Source organism: Zingiber officinale, chromosome 10B (assembly GCF_018446385.1).
Source record: "Zingiber officinale cultivar Zhangliang chromosome 10B, Zo_v1.1, whole genome shotgun sequence".
NCBI classification, from domain to species: Eukaryota; Viridiplantae; Streptophyta; class Magnoliopsida; order Zingiberales; family Zingiberaceae; genus Zingiber; species Zingiber officinale.
Genome location: NC_056005.1, coordinates 86,342,379 through 86,360,721, shown reverse-complemented (window position 1 = coordinate 86,360,721; position 18,343 = coordinate 86,342,379). Strand labels below are relative to the sequence as shown.

The 18,343-nt window shown below is 36.2% G+C and overlaps 1 protein-coding gene and 1 long non-coding RNA gene across 2 annotated transcripts; both read left to right on the top strand.

Annotated features, from left to right (window-relative positions):
• The first annotated feature begins 11,638 nt into the window (after positions 1 to 11,638).
• Positions 11,639 to 13,484, top strand: LOC122029246 (bax inhibitor 1-like). Its single transcript, XM_042588184.1, has 4 exons — positions 11,639 to 12,133; positions 12,333 to 12,476; positions 12,559 to 12,650; positions 13,436 to 13,484. Exons 1-4 carry the CDS (start codon positions 11,924 to 11,926, stop codon positions 13,482 to 13,484), a joined length of 495 nt encoding a protein of 164 aa, XP_042444118.1. The 5' UTR covers positions 11,639 to 11,923.
• A 437-nt stretch (positions 13,485 to 13,921) lies between these two features.
• On the top strand, positions 13,922 to 15,104 carry LOC122030026. Its single transcript, XR_006125285.1, has 4 exons — positions 13,922 to 14,070; positions 14,145 to 14,204; positions 14,304 to 14,371; positions 14,815 to 15,104. It is a non-coding gene; the product is annotated as an uncharacterized LOC122030026 (long non-coding RNA).
• Positions 15,105 to 18,343: the final 3,239 nt, after the last annotated feature.

Below are 18,343 nucleotides of genomic sequence, written 5' to 3'. Positions count from 1 at the left end.
AAAATGAAGACTTTACACCCAAATACTTTTAAATAGTTTAAGTTGGGAATTTTATTATAATAAATTTCATAGGGTGTTTTATTTTGAAATTTGTTAATTAATATCCTATTTTGAATGTAACATGCTGTACTAACTGCTTCAGCCCAGAATTGATTGGATAGTTTATATTCGTTTAACATGGTTCTAGCAGCTTCTTGTAGGGTTCTGTTTTTACGTTCTACTAAACCATTTTGTTGAGGGGTCCTAGGGCAGGAGTATTCATGTTTGTACCCATTTATTTCACAAAATTCAGTAAAGTTGTGATTCTCAAATTCTCCTCCATGGTCACTTCTTATTCTTTTAATTTTAGTATCTTTTTCATTTTCTATTAATTTGCAAAAATTACTAAATATTTCAAAGGTTTCATTTTTTGGTTTTAGAAATTTTACCCAGGTGAACCTAGAGAAGTCATCTATTATGACTAAGCAATACTGGTTCTTGCTTAGAGACTTGACTCCGTGTGAATCAAACAGGTCTAGGTGAAGGAGCTCAAGTAAACAAGTAGTTCTTTCTAGATTGGTTGACTTATGAGTTGACTTGGTTTGTTTTCCTTGTTGACACGCATTACAGATTGAATTTTCAATAACTTTTAATTTGGGCAACCCTCTGACTAGTCCATTTTGACTCATTTTTGAAATGAGTCTCATGTGAGTGTGACCCAGTCTCCTGTGCCACAACTCAGTTTTCTCTTGTTGTGTTAGAATACACTTTATTGAGGGTGTTGGTAGATCAATGGTGTAGACATTATCTTTCCTAGTGCCCTTAAGTATGATTTTTGGATTATCAATATGTTTGACTATATATTTGGACTTGGTAAAATTAATTGTGTAACCAGTATCGCATAATTGGCTTATACTTAATAAATTGAAATTAAAATTTTCAACTAATAATACTTTTCGAATAATAAAATCAGAATTAAGTTCGATATTATCTTTTCCGATTACTTTCAGTTTTCCATCGTTGTCGAATGCAACTGATCCTAGGTTCTTTAGTTTTAGCTTAGTGAACTTCAACCTGTCTCCAGTCATATGTCTGGAGCATCTACTGTCCAACACCCATTGATCCAATTCCTACACATAAAGTAGTTGATGGATCAAAAGACAGTTTGATTGAAGTAAGTCCTTAATTTTAAAAATATTTAAGTTATTTTTTTTTAATTTAAGTTAATTTTGAAGAATATTAATTTTTAATTTGAAAATATTTAAATTAATTTTAAAAATATTTAAGTTGAAAATAATTAAATTAATTTTAAAAATATTTAAGTTGATTTTAATTTTTGAAAATATTTAAATTAATTTTAAAAATATTTTAGTTGATTTTAATTTTTGAAAATATTTAAATTAATTTTTTTAAAAATATTTAAATTACTTTTAAAAATATTTAAGTTGATTTTAATTTTTGAAAAATTTAAATTAATTTTAAAAATATTTAAGTTGATTTTAATTTTTGAAAATATTTAAATTAATTTTAAAAATATTTCTGTTGATTTTAATTTTTGAAAATTTTAAATTAATTTTAAAAATATTTAAGTTGATTTTAATTTTTGAAAATATTTAAATTAATTTTAAAAATATTTATGTTTATTTTGAAAATGTTTAAGTTAATTTTGAAAATATTTAAGTTAATTTTAAAAACGTTTAAGTTAATTTTAATTTTGAAAATGTTTAAGTTAATTTTGAAAATGTTTAAGTTAATTTTAATTTTGAAAATATTTAAGTTTGAATTTTAAATTTTGAAAATAGTTAAGTTTGAATTTTTAATTTTGAAAATGTTTAAGTTAATTTTAATTTTGAAAATATTTAAGTTTGAATTTTTATTCCTTAGTCATCTCACCCGATCTAAATTTTCAATCAGGGACTCTTATAATTTTTGTGAGATGAATTGAGGTTCAATTTTAGGATTATGTTTAACTTTGTGTTAGATTCAGGTTTAGTTTTGGGTTTAACAAGTAAGCATTCTTTGGATAAACTTTTGGGTCATGGTGAGTCACAAGGAGCTCATTAAAGTAACCATGCCTTCGAAGTTTTCCAAATAGTCCTACCCATTAAACTTAATAGTAAACCTTGGTCTAACTAGTTAGGATCCATTTAAGGGTAGCTTCGGTCAGTTCCACTTGGCCAAATGCACCAGGTCGAAGCCATATCTTCCTAGACATGCGATGCCCAAGTTTCCCTAACGTACTATCATCCAAAAACTTCACCAGTACCGTGGGTCAAGTTAAACCTGACCTATTTTATCTACCTTAAATTACCCTGCTGGGTAGTCTACTCTTGTTTACCCATTTCAGGTAGATTAAGTTTGGTTACCCAGTCGGGTAGTTTAGTTGCGGGTGCCAGCTATTCTGGAGTCTCCTTCTATTTTTAGAATGTTAAGTTTAATTTCGAATTTCGATTTAAATTTCAAATTTTTAATTGAGTTTTTAAATTTTTATTTAATTTAATTTTAATTGTTTTAGCTCCCCCTAGATCATAGCCTCGATATGGTCTATCGAGATAATGTATTTGATCCTTGGGAATCCAATATTGTCCGAGTCCAACTTGATTGATCAGGTTAGACTTGGCAATCCATGCTTGGACCATTTTTCTATTTGTTCTTTGAATGAGAGATAAATATGACTTATACTTCTTTTTCGATTTGTATCCTAGTACAGCTCTATTGTAGATTGCCCTTTGTGTTCCAAGAATCAAGTCAAGATTCTTGGATCCCAAGGAAAATCGTTCTAAGGTTGTCTTCAAATCCTTGACTTGATTTTTCAGGTTGGAATTCTCTTCCTCAAGTTTTTGAACTTGAGTTGAGGTTCCAATCTGAACTGGATCAGTCAAGGATTCGTTATTAGTCGTTTCTTTAAGGAGTGTTACCTCCTTTAGAAGCGATTTGATTCGAATTTTGGACTTAGCTACTTTATGCATTAAATAATTAATTAAACTATATAAACGATTTTTACTTACAGAGGGGTTTGGCCCTTCTGAAACGGATGCGGATCCGTGGCTTCTCTCGGACTCGGCTTCCGATTCGTCCTCGCTTCTGGATCCGTTGGTGTAGTCCCGTGCTGTCAACGTGAGAAAATTCGTCTACTCTAGTTCTTCGTCGTCGGATTCCTCGGAAGAAGACTCGTCCCATGTTGCCTTCAATGCCTTCTTCCTCTTTGGTTTCTTCAGATCCTTCTGGTTCGGGCAGTTTACCTTGATGTGCCCCTTCTAATTGCACCCGTAGCAGGTCACTTCGAATTTGACCTTCGAGCTTGGTTGGGCTTCTTTGAACTGGATAGCTTTTCTGACATCCTTTTTGTTGAAGCCCTTCATTTTGTAGAGTTTCTTTACCAGATTGACTATTTCGGTTGTAAGCTCATCGTCGTCTTCCGAATCTGGTTCTTCTTCTGACTCAGGTTTGGTTCTGCGCTTTATCTTTGATTCGCGCATTCTCCCTGTTCCTGCAACCAAAGCCAACCCTTTCTCGGTTGGGCGTGCATTAGTTTGTTCATGAAGATCGAATTCTGCAAAAAGTTCATCTAACTTAATAGTAGATAAATCCTTAGAAACCTTGTAGGCATCTACCATGGATGCCCACAAGGTGTTCCTCGGGAAGGCGTTTAAAGAATACCTTATGATGCCCCGGTTATCTACCTTCTGCCCAATTGCATGAAGATCGTTGATTAGATCTTGAATCCGGGCATGGAGTTGGGTAGCTGTCTCACCTTCCTGCAGTTTGATATTAAACAATTTATTGAAAATTAAGTCTCTTTTACTTACTTTGGTGTCAAACGCCCCTTCGTGAAGTTCAATGAGTTTCTCCCACAGTTCCTTGGCACTGTTGAAGGGGCTGACGCGGTTGAGTTCTTCTTTTGATAAGCCACACTGGAGGGTGCAGGTCGCCTTGGCATTTGCTTCCACCTTCTTAATCAAAGATGTGTCCCAGTCCTCGTATGGTAGTGGTTTGCCGGCGCTATCAGTTGGTAGTTGGAGTCCGGTTTTGACAATCATCCAGACTTCAAAATGAGTCTGGAGATATGCCTCCATCCGACCCTTCCAGTACCCGAAGTCGTCTCCGGTGAATAGCGGGGGGCGGGCAGTACTGTAGCCTTCTTGAAGGGCCATTTTAGATCAACTATGAAACAAAAATAAACAACAAGAAAATTCCAGGACTTGGTCCTGGATTAGTAGTGCGGGAAGAAAAAATAAAACACGAACTCGGGTGGTGTTGCACCAACCTCAAGCAGAAAACCGATTCGAGAAAAGAATTAGAATATGACTATAAAGCCAAATTCTAATTGACTCCGAAAAATCTGAAAATACCACGAAAAAATTGTTTTGAATGGTGGTTGCACCGATTCAAAACGACCCCGCTCTGATACCAATTGATGGATCGAAAGCGCTCGAGGGGGGTGTGAATAGCCCTCGTGGCTATTTTATCGATTTACGAAAATCGTTCGAGTAAATAAAGTAATGCAGCGGAAATGAAAAGTAAAGTAAATACAAAGACACAATTGATTTACTTCGTTCGGAGCCTATTTCGACTCCTACTTGAAGGTCCGCGGTCCTTGACCGCTTTCGGTGGGCAACAACTATAATATCGGAATTATTACAAACTAGAAGCAATTACAGTTAAGTGTAAAATAAGAAAGTTATACCAACAAACAAGAAAATGGAAGAGCTCTGGAGTTTCGGTTCGTTGTAGCAGCAGAGCGTTGTTGAAGCGTACGGAGCACACAAGAGCGCAGAACTTCTGTTCAGAATTCGATGATTGAGCTGCACCTCGAGGCCTCCTTTTATAGCTCTGCAAGGTCTGATCCAGATCCCCAAGTCTCGGGATCAGCTTTGACTCGAAGCGGATCGGTCGACCGATCCTCACGTTCGGTCGACCGATCAGATGATCTCCACCGCATCTGATCCGTCCATCCGTCGATCCGTTTCGATCTGGTCAAACTCTATCCCTGCGTTCGGTCGACCGATCCCAGGGTTCGGTCGACCGATCAGTCTCCTCTGACCCGCACACCTCGGCTTGATCTAGTCGACACCTATCCCAGGTTCAGTCGGTCGATCCCGAGATCCGGTCGACCGATCCCTAGTCGAGCCTGGTCCAGATTCTGGAGATCTAATGTGGTAGCTTGGAGGTTCGGTCGACCGATCCCGAGGTTCGGTCGACCGATCCCGGTCAGTTCTAACCTTGCACGAAAATATTAGTTTCCTGCAAAACAGAGTTAGAACACAAAAAGATAATACGATAAATAAAATTGTCAGTCATCGGATTGACCGGGTCTGACTTCAAGTTTCCGACCGAAAACCCTAGGTCGACCCGACGCCTACTGTTCCCTCTACGGGGAACGCGTCCTCACCTACTCCACTAAGGAGATTTACCTGATGCCAGTCCGGTCCTCCAGACCGACTGAACTTTCCGCCTAGGGTTGCCACCCCTAGGACCTAGGGTTACCGCCCCCTAGGGTTTTTCTCCACCTAGGGTTACCACCCCCTAGGACCTAAGGTTACCGCCCCTTAGGGTTTTTCTCCACCTAGGGTTACCACCCCCTAGGACCTAAGGTTACCACCCCTTAGGATTTTTCTCCTGCCTAATCGCAATTAGAACTTTCCTGCACACATGTTTAAGCTCATTAGATAATAAAACAACTTAACTTGAACCCTTTGACATAATCAAAACACTGGTTCGATCGTCGGATGCTTCCCGCACCAACAGATATATGTCAAAGGAGGAGTAAAATGAGTTAAGTTAAATATTTTTTAAAGTTAAAGTTTTTTTTAAAATTTAATTTTAAATATATTTTTTTAAAGTTAAAGTATTTTTTAAAAATTTCAATTTTAAATATTTTTTTAAAAGTTATTTTTTCAAAATTTCAATTTTAAATATTTTTTAAAAAGTTTAAGTCTTTTTCACAATTTAAATTTTAAATATTTTTTTTCAAAGTTAAATATTTTTCAAAGTTAAAGTATTTTCTAAATTTTCAAAGTTCTTCTTCAAAGTTAAGTTTTTTTTTTTAAAAAAAGGTAAACTATTTTTTCAAAAAACAAAGTTTAAAAGCAAGGAAAAACAAGTGTTTTTAGAAAAGTATTTTTAGCTAAGTATGTGTAGTTAAGTATTTTGAAAGAAAAAGTAAACTTTTGAAAACTAAGGATTTGTTAAAAAAAAGTGTTATATTTCAGGGGGAGTCTTTGAACTCTTAATTCTTAGTTGTATTGCAAAATTTAGAAACATAGAAAAATTTGACTTACTTGTAAAAATAGTATATCATTCTTACTTGTTATCTGTTGTACTTAACTTAACTATGAACTATGTTGCCATAACAAAAAAGGGAGAGATTGTTGGTGCAGGGAGCACTAGATGATCGAACCTGAGTTTTTATAATGACAAAAGGTTCTAAGTTAAGTGCTATTATTATTCTAACAAGTTAAACTGAGTGTGCAGGAAAGTCCTAAGTGGTCTTAGGCAAAGAGAAGGTCCTAGCTGCGGTTAGATAACGAAGTCTTGGCCCAGAGGACTAGGAAAAGTCTTGGCAAGTCGATGATGTTAGGCAAAATCCTATGATCATGGATTCTACGTGAAAGTCCTGGGGGTTGCGGACAGCAAATGGAAGACAAACAGGTCAGGGATTAGACGTCCAGTAGAAAAGTCCTAAAGTATCAAATGCTGAGCAAAAGTCGAAATGGTTTGGAGGACCGATCTAACAAAAGCTAAACTCTCCTGAGAGGAGTAGGTGAGGACACATTCTCCATTAAGGGAACAATAGACGTCGGCTCGATCTAGGATTTCTGAAAAATCTGAAAGTCAGACCAGACAGTCTAGAGACTACGAAAATATCTTATTTGTCTATTATTTTAACTCTTTTTATAGAAAACTAATATTTTACAGGTTGAGGATTTTCTGCCTTGTTCGGTCAACCGAACATCGGGATCAACCGACCAAACACTAGAGATCAGATTGGCTCATGGTGAAAGTTTGCCCAAGGGATCGATCGACTGCACCTTGGGTTCAGTCGTCCGAATATTGGTTAGACTGAAGCCTAATTAGATTGGGTTGATCGGATCAGATAAGACAAGGAACGTCAAAGCTTCGATTGACCAAACGGCGAGATCAGTCAACCAAACGAAGACTTCTATCCGAAGTAGCAGTATATTGATGAAAGTTGGGCGGATTCAGAAGGATCAGTCAATCGATTAGGGAGGATCGGTCGATCAATCAATGTCGAGTCAAACAGTAATCTCGAGATCAGTGGATTTGGATCAGGTTCAACTCGGCTATTAAAAGAGAGTCCGACCAGCTACTTAAGAGACATTATTTTTCAAAACATCCTTTGCTCTTAAACACTGCTCCAGAACGATTCAACAACGCCCAAACGCTACTTCGACAATCAATCACCAACTACTAATTCTCTCGTTGTTAGTAAACTTTATTTTTATTACAATACTTGTTCATGTCATTTTTGTACTCCATTTGTAAAGATTTTTTGAAACTATAGTGATTGCCCAACGAAAGTGATCAATGATCACGGGCGTTAGAGTAGGAGTCATCACAGGATTCGCACCAAGTAAAACTCGATTGTGTTAGCTTGGTTACTTTTTCCTTCTTTCTATATTTTCGCTGCACGAACTCTTACGTGAACATTTTTCGAAAAACTACGAGTGCTATTCACTCCCTTCTAGTGCAACAATCCTACCAATTTGCAAAGCTGAAAGAGAAAGAAGAATTATTGTTGATGTTATATGTCAAGCTTGATCAAGTAAGCAGAGAAAATGTATGGTTCCTTGACTCAGGGTGCTCTAATCATATGTGTGCACATAAGAAGTGGTTCTCGGATCTTGATGAAGAATTCCAAATTTCTGTGAAGCTCGGGAATAATTCCACGATGATTGTATTGGTAAAGGGTAATATCAGGCTGCAAATTATTAGAGTTGGGTAATTACTGATGTTTTCTACATACTTGAGTTTAAAAATAACTTGTTAAGTATTGGGCAATTGAAAGAAAGGGGTGTAACTATTTTGATACAACATGCAATATACAAAATCTATCATCTAGAGAAAGGGCTTATTATGCAAACAATAATGTTTGTAAACAAGATGTTTATACTAGCAAGAACCAGCTGAGCTACAAGATTTTGTTAACCTTATAAGGAGAGAATTAAGTTTTTAGCATGGTTAGTAAGCTTAAAGTTGCTTTCTTAGCCCTATTTTATAGCATGGTTAGTAAGCTTAAAGTTGCTTCCTTTTGCTCTATTTTGTAGCATGATTAGTAAGATCAGATTAGCTCATGATCAGTAACTTTAAGTTACTTGTTTTATTTTGTTAGATAGCATGGTTAGTTGAGTATACACCTATACTTATTAAGTATATTTAAAGGACTCCCACAATCGTTAATAAAAGATAATAAGGAAGATAAAAGAATAAGAAAGATAACAAGTAAGTCAAGCAAGTTCAAATTTTCAGGACCTACCTGTTTAGAGTTTCAGTTTATGTTTTTAGTTTTCTTCTTAAATGCTTTTATGAAGTTGAGATTGTAATGGAGTTTAATTCGTATTTGTAGCTTGATATGTCCTACTGTTGGAGTTATGTTTGTTTACTATTGCTAGAATAGCTCTCTTTTAGTTATAGTGTGTAAGAGAATAGTAGATGCAAGAAGGGTGGTCGTTACATAGATTTGGATCGCAAGCGGAACTTAACACTATTGATCCAAATCCACCTATGTTATTAATTTCATTAAATATTAATTTCCAAAATTGACTTCCAAGATTGCATGGCGAGGCACATGACCTTCTTGGATATGGGAGCAATCACCACCGCCTAGACAAAGCCTTTTAAGGAAAGCTAATATTTAATTTCCTTAAATAACTCTAGGTTAACCAAAAAGAACAATATTATCACAAATTTGAAAAATAAAGAAAACACAAACTCGGAAAAATAAATTCGAAAAACTAGATCTAATGCCTCTTGTGTTTGGAATTCTTACAAAGAAAAATAACTAGTATGATGCAGAAGAAAAATACTAGTTATACCTTCTCTTTGTATGCTAATGACCTCGAGATCTTCTGCTGTATTCCTCGCCTCACCTTGGACGTCGTGTGGGCAACTATCCTCCAAGATGAACATCACCCAAAGAGCTTTCTTCTTCCTCCTCTAATATCCGGCCACTACCACCACCAAGGAAAAGAGAGCAAGGGAAAGGAGAGGGAGAAAGGGGCCGACCACACCAAGATCTCCAAGCAAGAGAATAAGAATTGTTGTATCATGAGGCCTCCCCTCCCCCTTCTTTTATATTACTTTCCCAAGGCAAATAAGGAAATACTTTTTACAAAAATTAAAATCTTCCTCTAGTTTTTCCTTTTCCCTTTTATTTTTCCTTTTCTTTCCTCTTGATTGAATCAATTACCAAATCATGGATTGATTTTAATTTTGATTGGCCAGCCCCTTGCTTGGTGCCTTGCTTGGGCACCAAGCAAGGTGGCCGGCCACCTCATCAAGGAAAAGGAAAATAATTTTTTTTATAAAATTTTATAAGCCCTTATAAAATTTTACAAGCTCTCTTCTAATTTCCTAAAGTAGGAGTTAAAAAAGGAAAGTTCTAAAAATTAAAACCATGTTTTAAAATTTAAAACTTCTCTTATAAAATTTCCTTTTTTAACATGGTGATAGAAAATTTAAAATTTAAAACTTCTCTTCTCTTTTTTTTTTTTAAACCATGAGGATGGTTAAAAAGGAAAGTTTTAAAACTTTTAAACTTTCTTTTAAAACATGTGACCTAATTCAAATGAGGAAAGTTTTTAAATTTAAAATCTCTCTTTTAAAACTTGTAGTTTTCTACAAAGAGAAGATTTTAAAAATTCAAAACACCCCTCCTTGTTTGAATTATTGTGGTTGACCCCTATATGCTTGGGCACCAAACAAAGGTCGACCCTTTAAGAGGAGATGTGGCCGGCCATTACTTGGTCACCAAGCAATGGACCGACCCCCTTCTTGGACACCAAGATGGGCCTTTCTTTGGATGTACTTGAGGGTTTAATGAGGCTACGATAGAGACCTAGAGGAGAAATTGGTTTTAGCCTTCCGACGAGCTTGAGTATCCCATGTTCGCCCCGAACACACAACTCAAGTTCATCGATAATAACTCATTCCACTAGAGAGTTATTATCGCACTACCGTACCAATCCCAAATTACATTATGGGCTCCTTCTTATCATGAGTGTGTTAATCTCTCTGTGTTTAAGATAACAAATGTCCACTAATTAAGTAAGTTACTGACAACTCACTTAATTAATATCTAGTTCCAAGAGTAGTACCCCTCAACTTCATTGTCATGTCGGACTAAGTTCACTTGTAGGGTCTAACATGACAATCCTTATGAGCTCCTCTTGGGGACATTCTCAACCTAGATTACTAGGACATAGTTTCCTTTTATAATCAACAACACATACTATAAGTAATATCATTACCCAACTTATCGGACCTATTGATTTATCAAGCTAAATCTCACCCTTTGATAAATTAAAGAAATAGATACTAAATATATATTCTTGTTTATATTATGATTAAGAGTACACACTTCCATAATAACAGAGGTATTGTTCTTTTATATAGTCAGTATAAAAAGAAACTACCTCAAATGGTCCTACTCAATACACTCAGAGTGTATTAGTGTAATTTTATAGTCAAGATAAACTAATACCAAATTACACTACGACTACTCTAATGGTTTGTTCCTATCCATCTTAGTCGTGAGCAACTGTTTATAATTTATAAAGAGCTGATAACATGATCTTCTGTATGTGACACCACACACCATGTTATCTACTTTATAAATTAATTGAACAACTATATTTAACAAATAAATATAGACATTTGACCAATGTGATTCTTTTATTTCAAAAATAAATGTTTACAAAAGCTAGGCTTTTAGTATACACTCTAATAGTTGCAATACAAGCAAATGGTGAGAGGTTGCCACAATTGAAGGTATCATTCAAAATTTGAATTGATTGCAGTGGTAGGAAAGCAACACAGGACACTACAAGAAAAACCTCATTTAACAACACTCAAACGACAACAGTTTTATACCAAATCGTTGTCTTTTTGCCTTTTAACAACGGTTTTAACAAAAACCGTTGTCTTTTAGTAATTTTTTTGGCCTATGACAACGGTTTTTAAAAACTGTTGTCTATTTATATTTTTTGGGGGCTACGACAACGGTTTTTAAAAAACTGTTGTCTATTTGCGCTTCTTTCGCCGCTTTTTCCCCTTCGCCATTTTTTGCTGTGGTGTTTTTTCTTTCCCTCTCCCCGAAATTTTTTGTCGCCGCCGTATTCCATCCCTTTACCTTCTCGATCCAAGCCCCTTCTCCTGTCCTCTCCAAGCCCTAAACTCGTCGCCCCTTCTTTGCCCCGCCTCCTCCCTTATGTCGTCCGCTTCCACCGCTCCGTTTCCACTACCACTCTACACCTCTGATTGCACACTCGTAGGTCCTCCCTCTTCCCCCGCCTCTTCACCTCTTCCGCCTCTGCCCCTGTCGTCACAACCACCATCTCCGTCGGAGACAATCTTCCTGACGCCAACCTCTCCTACTTTGGCTCCAATGGGGAGCTCCAGACCATCACCATCTCTGATCTCACCAAGAGCAAGAAAGCCATCTTCTTCACCGTCCCGAGGCCTTTACGCCGACGTGCTCGCAAAAGCACCTCCCTGGATTTGTGGAAAAGGATGGGGAGCTGCATGCCAAAGGCGTGGACACCATTGCCTGCATCTCGGTCAACGACGCTTCCGTGATGCATGCCTGGAAGAAGGATCTCAACATTAGGGACGAGGTTTTGCTACTCTTCGACGGAAACAGGGAGGTTTTGCTACTCGCACGAACCCCCGAGACGCTCCCAGAAGAAACCAACGTTTAATCATCATGGCGTATAAAGGGCGAAGGGAGAACACGCCTTCTCTCCTCGCCCGGAGACTTCGATCTGTTTTCATTGTTCGCCGAGAGAGAGATAGAGAAGAGAGAGAGATGGATGCGTTCTTCCAATCCCGATCTCAGTCCCATGGCGGATGGACTCGGAATTCCTTCAAAAATTTTGGTCAGATCCCTTCGAATGTTCAAAATCATATGATGCTGGTACGGATCGACGCCTTTTCCCCTCTTTGTCCCCCTTATTTGATAGTTGTCTTAAAGATCGGTTGTGTGTCTTTCGATATCGAATTAATTTGGTGATTTTCCCCTTTTTCCCCCCTTTTCTGGTTTCTTAGGGTTTGCTCTAGTTCTTGTGGGAAATTATGATCTATTTTCTGACTTCTCGATTGGGGTTGTGATCCAGGTTTACTTGACGCTATGTTGCGCGCTCGCGGCATCAGTGGCTGGAGCTTATCTCCACATTTTGATGAACATTGGCGGATTTTTGACGATGATGGGTTGCTTTGGTAGCATCATGTGTCTGCTTTCCATGCCTCCATATGAAGAGGTGAGCTCTTCTTCGTGATCTTCTGAAGAGAAGATAAAAATGTTTTTTTTTCCTTTTGTTCATCTGTTCTCTCTTGCAACAGAAGAAGAGGTTTGGGCTTCTGATGGCCGCATCTGCTTTCGAGGGGGCTTCCATTGGCCCTTTGATTAGGCTTTCCATTGAGTTCGACTCCAGGTACTTTTTTTATTTGTTAGTGTATGTAGCCTGATTATTTATTTATTTATTTCCTTTCAAGAAATCCTTTGCTTTGTATGCAGCAAGTTTACTTATATCTGATAAGTTGCTAGACCCGCTCAAGATATCTGATTAGTTGTAAATTATGTGAGTTGTATAAGTTGCTACAGGTTAAATAATGGGTAAAGACATTCAAATGGATTTACCTTCCCTCTTTTTCTTTTTTGGTGCCGTATTACTTGAATGTGGTACATGCAAAGAGTGCCTACTATAATGTTCAAGTTCCCAAAACTGTGTTTGTGCTCATTAGAAGTTTGATAATTTGTAGTAACATTGTTATGGTTTGGCTGAATTTAAGTGGTTCAATGATTAAAATTTGGTATTTTTGTCCTTGTACCAGACATCTTCAATTCGTCTTTATAGTAGATCCATACAAAAGTTATGTCCTATAAGATTGTACAGAGTAACATTGAACTCCAGTTACCGTTAGCTTGTACTTGAAAAAATTACCAAAGAAAAAAAGGGAAAAAGATTATTTAAAACAAAGAATTATTTGAAATATATATATATATATATATTTGCCCAAGTTACTGAGGATTCTCGACTTGCACCTTATTAGAATTTTGTAATATATAGTCTATGCTAAGGCTATCTTTTTTGTTTGATACTTGTTTCGAATTGGATAGGGTTGTTGTCTTCTATTATAGAATTTTGGTTTCTTATTCTTAGCATCAACAGTCACACTGTAACTATTTGTCAATGGTTGTTATGTTTTATACATATAGAATTCTTCTGAAACCTTTAACAGCAAGTGATTTAGTAGCAACATCTTGAGTTGGGAAAGCCACTGCTAGATTGATACTCATGTTGATATTTCTATTAAACTGTAGGTTGATTATGCTTGCACCCCTGAAGAGGTTCAACAGCATTTTCAGTCATGTGGTACTGTTAACAGAGTCACCATTCTCACTAACAGAAACGGTCAGCCTAGGGTTTTGCTTATGTCGAATTCTTGGAAGTTGAGGCAGTCCAAGAAGCCTTTTGGTTGCATGAGTCTGAGCTTCATGGTCGCCCAATCAAGGTTTGTCTATTTAATCTCAAGTATTTTTCTTACCAGCACTCCTTTAAATTCTTATTAACAGCAACGTTGGTTTTTCTAACAACAAGATGAATGCTTTGTTTCAGGTTGCCGCCAAACGAACCAATGTTCCAGGGCTGAAGCAGTTCCATCCTCTGCGACATAATCCCTACCCGATATATTCATATAGCAGGCCTCACATGCCATCCTGATGTCGAGTTTGTGGACAAAGAAGCAGTCGCAGTTACCAGTGTGTCTCGGAAGGCAACTTTCTACAATGGACCAAGCTCTACGGACTTCATAAATGTCCATGACATTTTTCTTGAATGTGATCATGATTCAGTAAGCTTCCATAAGATAATATAGTGTTGTTTGATCAAAGATTTTGATGCATTACTTTTACTGCCTTTGTTTAGATCATATACCTTGGGAAGTCTGTTGAACCAACAATATATGATCTTTTGGGTGATCAAGAGGTTTGTAATCTAGACTTTTCTGAAAACTTTGTAATATCTTCTTTCTGCTATGCTTCTTGGTTATTTTGGAATCTTTCTGCCACAATTTTGCAATGCAAGGTTGAAATCTGCTTGTTGAAAAATGGAAAACCATCATGGACGAAGAAGTTTCTTTGCTCCAAAGTCAGGTCTGTCTTCATTGTTGTCACATACAACTCATGCAGAAGTGTGAATTAAGTTTTTTTGTATTGTGGTTGATATAATTTTCCTGTTCATGTTGGGTTAGGTTATATTTTTCTTTGCCAACCATTTTTTGGACCTCAGAGATATATTGTATATTTTCTATAACAATCTTGCCAAAAGATAAGGGTCCTGGTATAATGAAGCTTGATGTCAATTGGTATTTAGCCAATAAATTAAAAATGTCATAAGATTCAATTCACTTTAAATTTATGCTTGTGTATGGTTGACTCTGATGAGATTTAGCAAATTGATGACTTTTTAAATATCTTTGATATCCATATAACAACATTTTAACAATTATACTGCTTGTTTTGGGTGGTACAACAACTTATCGATGTATAGTTACCTTGATGCATCCTTACTATCTTGATTATATTTGGTTTGTCAGGTTGTTGTGTCTTAAGACTGGCTCGAGGTGACAAAATATGCTGGATTGGTCTGTGCTTAGGCCCGTCAAGAATTAATTCAAGATATGTTTAAGGTCTGGCAAGATTCTCAGCAAGGAACTCTTACTGGTGGCATGATAAAGTATGAAAATGCAATCCTACATGACATGAACCACCATCACAAGTTTCTAGTCTTTTGGCTATTGTTCATTAGTTGCAAATGGAGTTTATTTGTTTATTTGTATTGGGATAAATTTTATTTGAATATGAGACATGTTTTTTCTTTTGTGATTGTAATTCTTGTATAAGTAACATTTTGAATGATATTGATGTGGGGAATATTCTTTCTTGATTATGATTCTTTATTATATATTTAAATTGAAATATGATATATTAATATTAAAAGATAATAATTCAAAAGACAACAGTTTAAAATTGTTATTGTTGTCTATCACACTCAAAGACAACGGTTAAAAATCGTTGTCGTAGCTCCAAAACCGATTGTAACTGCAGTAAAAATGCTCTAAATAACAACGGTTTTAAACCGTTGTCTTTTCATTCAAAGACAACGGTTTAAAACCGTTGCAAAACTGTTGTCTTTTCACTCAAAGATAACAGTTTAAAACCGTTGTCATAGCCCCCCACTTTTAACAACACTGCCAATTACAACGGTTTTAAAGGGTCTACGACAACGGTTTTTAACCGTTGTCTTTTAATATTTTTGTTGTAGTGGGAGTACAATTACAAAGAATAGTTTATGGAGAGCATCACAAAGATTGCAGTTGGTACATGTTGACATCTGTGGACCCATCATACCTGCTTCCAATAGTAAGAAGAGGTATTTCATAAGTTTTGTTGATGATTTTAATCGTAAAGTATGGATATATTTTCTTGCTGGAAAATCTAAAGCTTTTGCTATCTTCAAGAATTATAAATCCCTTGTTGAGAAAGAGACAAGAGCATTTATTTGTTGTCTATGCACAGATAGCAGTGGAGAGTTTACCTCTCATGAATTCAATTCCTTTCTCAAAACTAATGGTATCAACAAGAAACTCGCAGCAGCTTACACTCTCTAATAAAATGGTGTAACCGAACATAAAAATATGACAATCATGAATATATATGGTTAGAAGTACGTTATTGGAGAAGCAAGTTCTAAAGATCTTTTTGGCTAGAAGCAGCAAATTGGGCAGTGCATGCACTCAATAGAAGTCCTACATTGGTAGTAAAAAATATGACTCCTGAAGATGCTTTGAGTAGTGTCAACCCAAATGTTGAATACTTCGGATTTTGGATGCATTAGCCATGTTCATGTATCAGACAATAAGAGAAAGAAGCTAGATGATAAGAGTCTTCGGTGTGTGTTGCTAGGGATGAATGAAGAATCTAAAGCATATAGATTGTATGATCCAGTATCCTGGATGATAATTGTAAGCAGAGATATGATTTTTGAAGAAAACGAGGGTTGGGAATGGGGATGAAGTAGTAATGAAGAGGTGGGACTTGATATCCTTGTACGGGAAGAAAGTAATGCAGAAAGTGCACATGATCGAAGTGAAGAAGAATCTGAAGATGAGGTAGCAGCTGATGAAGAAGGAGAAGAGGTTAGTTTATCTTCATGTGGGTCACCTGGAGAGAATTCTCTAGAAAGAAGGCAAAAAAGAATACCGTTCTAGATGGAAGATTATGTGACTAAGGAAAAATTCTTTGAAGAAGATGTTGAGCACAACAATTTGGTTATGTTTATCTCCACCTCGGATCCAACTACATTTGATGAAGCTATTTAGAGCTCTAAGTGGAAATCTACATGGATTTGGAGATAGAAGCGATTGAAAGAAATGAAATTTGGGAGTTGACCGATTTGCCTAAAGGAATGAAAAAGATCAAAGTGGGTTTACAAAACTAAACTCAACGTAAATGGCGAGGTTGAAAAATGCAAGACACAATTGGTGGCAAAAGGGTATGCTCAACAGAATAACATAGATTATATTGAGGTATTTGCGCCTATGGCTAGGTGGGATATGATTCGAATGATAATTGCTTTAGTAGCTCAAAATAGTTGAAGTTTATACCAGCTTGATGTCAAATGTACTTTCTTGCATGGAGAGCTAAATGAAGCATTATTTTATTGAGCAACCATAGGGCTATGAGAAGAAAAGTGAAGAGTACAAGGTGAAAAAGGTATTGTATGACCTTAAACAAGCTCCTCATGCATGATACAGCAGGATTGAAGCCTATTTTGTCAAAGAACGGTTTGAAAGATGCAACTGTTAACATACATTATTCTTAAAACTAGAAGATGAAGGTAAAATTTTGATTGTTAGCCTATATGTTGATGATCTAATTTTTATTGGCAATATGATGAGAGTAAGTTTGTTAAATTCAAGAATTCTTTGAAACTTGAATTTGATATGACTGATTTGGTACAGATGAAACATTTTCTCTGTGTGTTGGCGTTACAAAATCCTGAAGACATCTATATTAGCTAAAGAAAATATGCAAAAGATGTTTTGAAGAAGTTTGCGATGGAGAAGAGTAATAGTGTGAAAAATCTCATTGTTCCTTAAACTTATGAAGGATGAAGAAGGATCCAAATTAAATGCTACCATGTACAAACAATTAGTTGGAAGTCTTATGTATCTAACCGCCACAAGACTAGATTTGATGTATGTGGTATTAGCAGATTCATGGTAAGTCTAATAGAGTTACATTTGCAAGCTATGAAAAGGGTACTAAGATACTTGAAAGGAACTGTGGATTTGGAAGGTGCTATGTCATGGTCTTAAAAAAAATAGTCTATAGTTGCTTTATTTACTATTGAAGTAGAATTTGTAACAACAACCTCTTGTGCTTGTCAAGGGGTGTGGATGAGGAGAGTATTGGAGAAACTCGGTCATTCTCAAGGCAAGTGTATCACTGTGTTATGTGACAATAACTCTACCATTAAGCTATCTAAGAATCCAATCATGTATGGATGCATCAAACATATTGAGGTAAGATTTCATTTCTTATGTGATTTGACCATGCAAAGATGGAATTGTTGAGCTGAAACATTGTATCATACAAGATAAAGTTGTAGATATTATGACAAAATCACTTAAGCTGGATGTGTTCTTGAAGCTACGTGATTCAATGGGTGTATGTGCGGTATCACGACTAAATTAAAAGCATTACTACAATCAATTTAGAGGAGGAATTGTTTGGATAATAGTTGAAGTTGTCAACTATAATAAGTCCTATTAATTAGGATCTAGTCTGACTTTTACCAAGTTATTAGGATCAACTGGGTTGTTTTTTAAAAAATTTTATCTCATTGTATGGCGTCTATAATGCCAACCGTTTATTGATTTCTAAGTGACAATAAAAATGTTTTCATCCATAACAGATAGAAAGGACAGATCGTCGGAGTCGCAAATAGAAATAGAATCGACAGGTGTTGAGGATAGTGTTACATCGGGGGAAACCAAAACAGACAAAAGAGTATAAATAAACAGGCAACGCAAGCAAACAAATCAATTGACGGCATCCCTG

Excerpts from the sequence above, each read along its gene's own strand:
- LOC122029246 (XM_042588184.1), top strand. The coding sequence starts at position 11,924 with ATGGCGTATAAAGGGCGAAGGGAGAACACGCCTTCTCTCCTCGCCCGG. Across the intron at positions 12,134-12,332 it reads TTCAAAATCATATGATGCTG|GTTTACTTGACGCTATGTTG; the intron begins GTACGGATCGAC and ends GTTGTGATCCAG. Across the intron at positions 12,651-13,435 it reads TCCATTGAGTTCGACTCCAG|AATTCTTCTGAAACCTTTAA; the intron begins GTACTTTTTTTA and ends TTATACATATAG.